General features: G+C 31.3%; 1 protein-coding gene across 1 annotated transcript in view; it reads left to right on the top strand.

The window, feature by feature from the left end:
• The window catches only part of LOC137645856 (mucin-2-like), a 29,283-nt gene extending 27,511 nt beyond the window's left edge, over positions 1–1,772 (top strand). Inside the window, exon 7 of the mRNA XM_068378844.1 lies at positions 349–1,772. Within this exon, the coding sequence (XP_068234945.1) occupies positions 349–371 (23 nt within the window). The 3' untranslated portion in view covers positions 372–1,772. The remainder of the gene's footprint in view (positions 1–348) is intronic.
• Positions 1,773–2,267: the final 495 nt, after the last annotated feature.

The following is a 2,267-nucleotide window of genomic DNA, read 5'->3' as shown; positions in this document are numbered from 1 at the left end:
ACATATATATATATATATATATATATATATATATATATATATATATATATATATATATATATATATATATATATATATATAATATAGTATACATATAAGTATGTATGTATAAATAAATAGATAGATAGATAAACAAAACATCAGATTTTTTACGTTAAGAATAATGTTATTTCAAAATCATGAAAAAAAATATCATTAACATTACTTACATAAGAAGAACTTCAGTAACTGCAAAGAGGGCTACAAATTTAATATTTTCTTATCAATATTTCTATATTCAACAGTTTCAATCGTTGTTTTTTACTAATGGTTTCATTTCCCAATTTAAGATTTTTTTTTTCTTTTCAGCTGAAGAATTGTGTTTCAAGTAAATTCTACAAGAGAGACACCGAGAAGGACGATGCCAAAAAATAACCAAAGGACTGAGATCGGAAAAGAAGGATCGTTTCACATCAGAACAGTTTCATATTATTGTCTTCTCACTAGATCGTAATTCAAGTCTCTTTCATTGGAAAAGAAGAATCGTTTCTACTTTTACTCGTTTTGAAGATTTGTGTCTTTTCATCTTAAGCAAGTATTGTCAACTGATAGACAAAATTTCTTGCTGTCTCTACCTGAAATAGGTTATTTTGGCCAAAGAATTTAAATTCGAGAATAAGCAACAAAGATTGCTGTACAGAGTATATCAGGCCTAACAAGTCTATGACATCATTATGAGAAAAACGATCCTGAAGAATTAAAACAAAAACTCTTCGTTTCTATTTTTGAAAAAAAAATTTTCAAGTATTTTTCAAAGCAATAAAGGTAAATCCATCGTTCATAGATGGAACTATCCTTTGATCAACCTTAGGAAATTCGAGTTTTTAAATTTCTGTAAACTTATATCGGCTGTGTTGTAGACAATAGTCTGATAGGTCATTTCGACAGTCAATTGTACCAAGCTCGCTCTCTCTCTCTCTCTCTCTCTCTCTCTCTCTCTCTCTCTCTCTCTCTTCACAGTAGACTTTTGTATAATTACCTGCTGTGTAATTCTGATTGCAATGTATTGCTGTAAATAATATTCCCCGTGTTGTAAATTTAAGTTAGGGTTGTTACTGTTATTGTTGTTGTTATTGTTATAGCAGAACCACAAATAAAGGAAGCGTCACTAAAAGCCATAAGGGGTTGATAATGATAATTTCATAACGTAATCTCATGCTGTCTGCAACTAAGAAATGATCAGTGATCGTCATAAATTCAGGTAATTGTCCCTAATGTATTTCTAAATTACAGATTTTAAAGAATAATTGTCATTATCGTCGTAATAATTCATCTTATTTATTTCCCAGAAGGAAGAATAAACCTTTTCTTCTTGGCGTGAGCTTCTAATCAACTTAAAAATAATTTGTTAAATTATTTTGTATAACTTTATCTGTTATGTTTATTTATTACTGCGAATATGTCGTCTTGTTTGCTCATCAAAGAAACTTTTTTTGTTTGTTTTTATAAAAATCCTTATTCTAATTGGGCCTCCTTGACCCTTGAACTTGTGCCGTCAAGTGAATAAGAAAATAAAACGGCAATTGATAGTTCACTTATCAATCATCGTAATTATTAGGAGTTAATTTATGACTATTTATTTGTACTGTCCCTGATGTTTATCATGTGATTTGTAACTAGATTTTTGTTCACTCACGTTCTCGCTAAGATTGTCTGAAATAGGCATATGCGATGTAGTCTGAATTCCCTTCATGTTATTTATATACACAATAATAATAAAGTGCCAATCTATATGGTTTATTTCGATATACCAGCCAATGCCCTCATGAATGACAAATATAAAACCTCAACGTGAAACCAATAACTTTCTAATTTCTTGCACATTGAATAACCTAGCATTCCAAACACCAGTTAAATTGAGCTATCGGCATGTATGAAAGCTAAAATGGGTCTTATGCATAGAATCTGTTATGGGTCTTATGATTTTTTAGGTAACAAGAATTCTCTTATAACAGAGGTGGCCAACCTATTAGATCACGGTCGACTGGTCGAACAAAAGCACTCCTCAAGTCGATCACACGACTTGGCAGCCTTATTTGAAATCATTTAAGATTGTAACAATAAATAAAAAAACATACCATTTTCACAATGGATGGGAGGAAGACCATTTAAAGGTTTAAAGGCCGCTCATGAACGGCAGAGGTAAGGGACAGTGACATTGTTCTATCAAGCAGGACAATGCCTTAGAGACTGACCATATTACATATGATCAGCGCCCAAGCCCCTCC

The sequence above is a fragment of the Palaemon carinicauda genome, chromosome 8, assembly GCF_036898095.1.
Source record: "Palaemon carinicauda isolate YSFRI2023 chromosome 8, ASM3689809v2, whole genome shotgun sequence".
Taxonomy (NCBI): domain Eukaryota; kingdom Metazoa; phylum Arthropoda; class Malacostraca; order Decapoda; family Palaemonidae; genus Palaemon; species Palaemon carinicauda.
The sequence above is the reverse complement of the archived record's forward strand: the minus strand, read 5'-3'. Positions and strand labels throughout refer to the sequence as shown.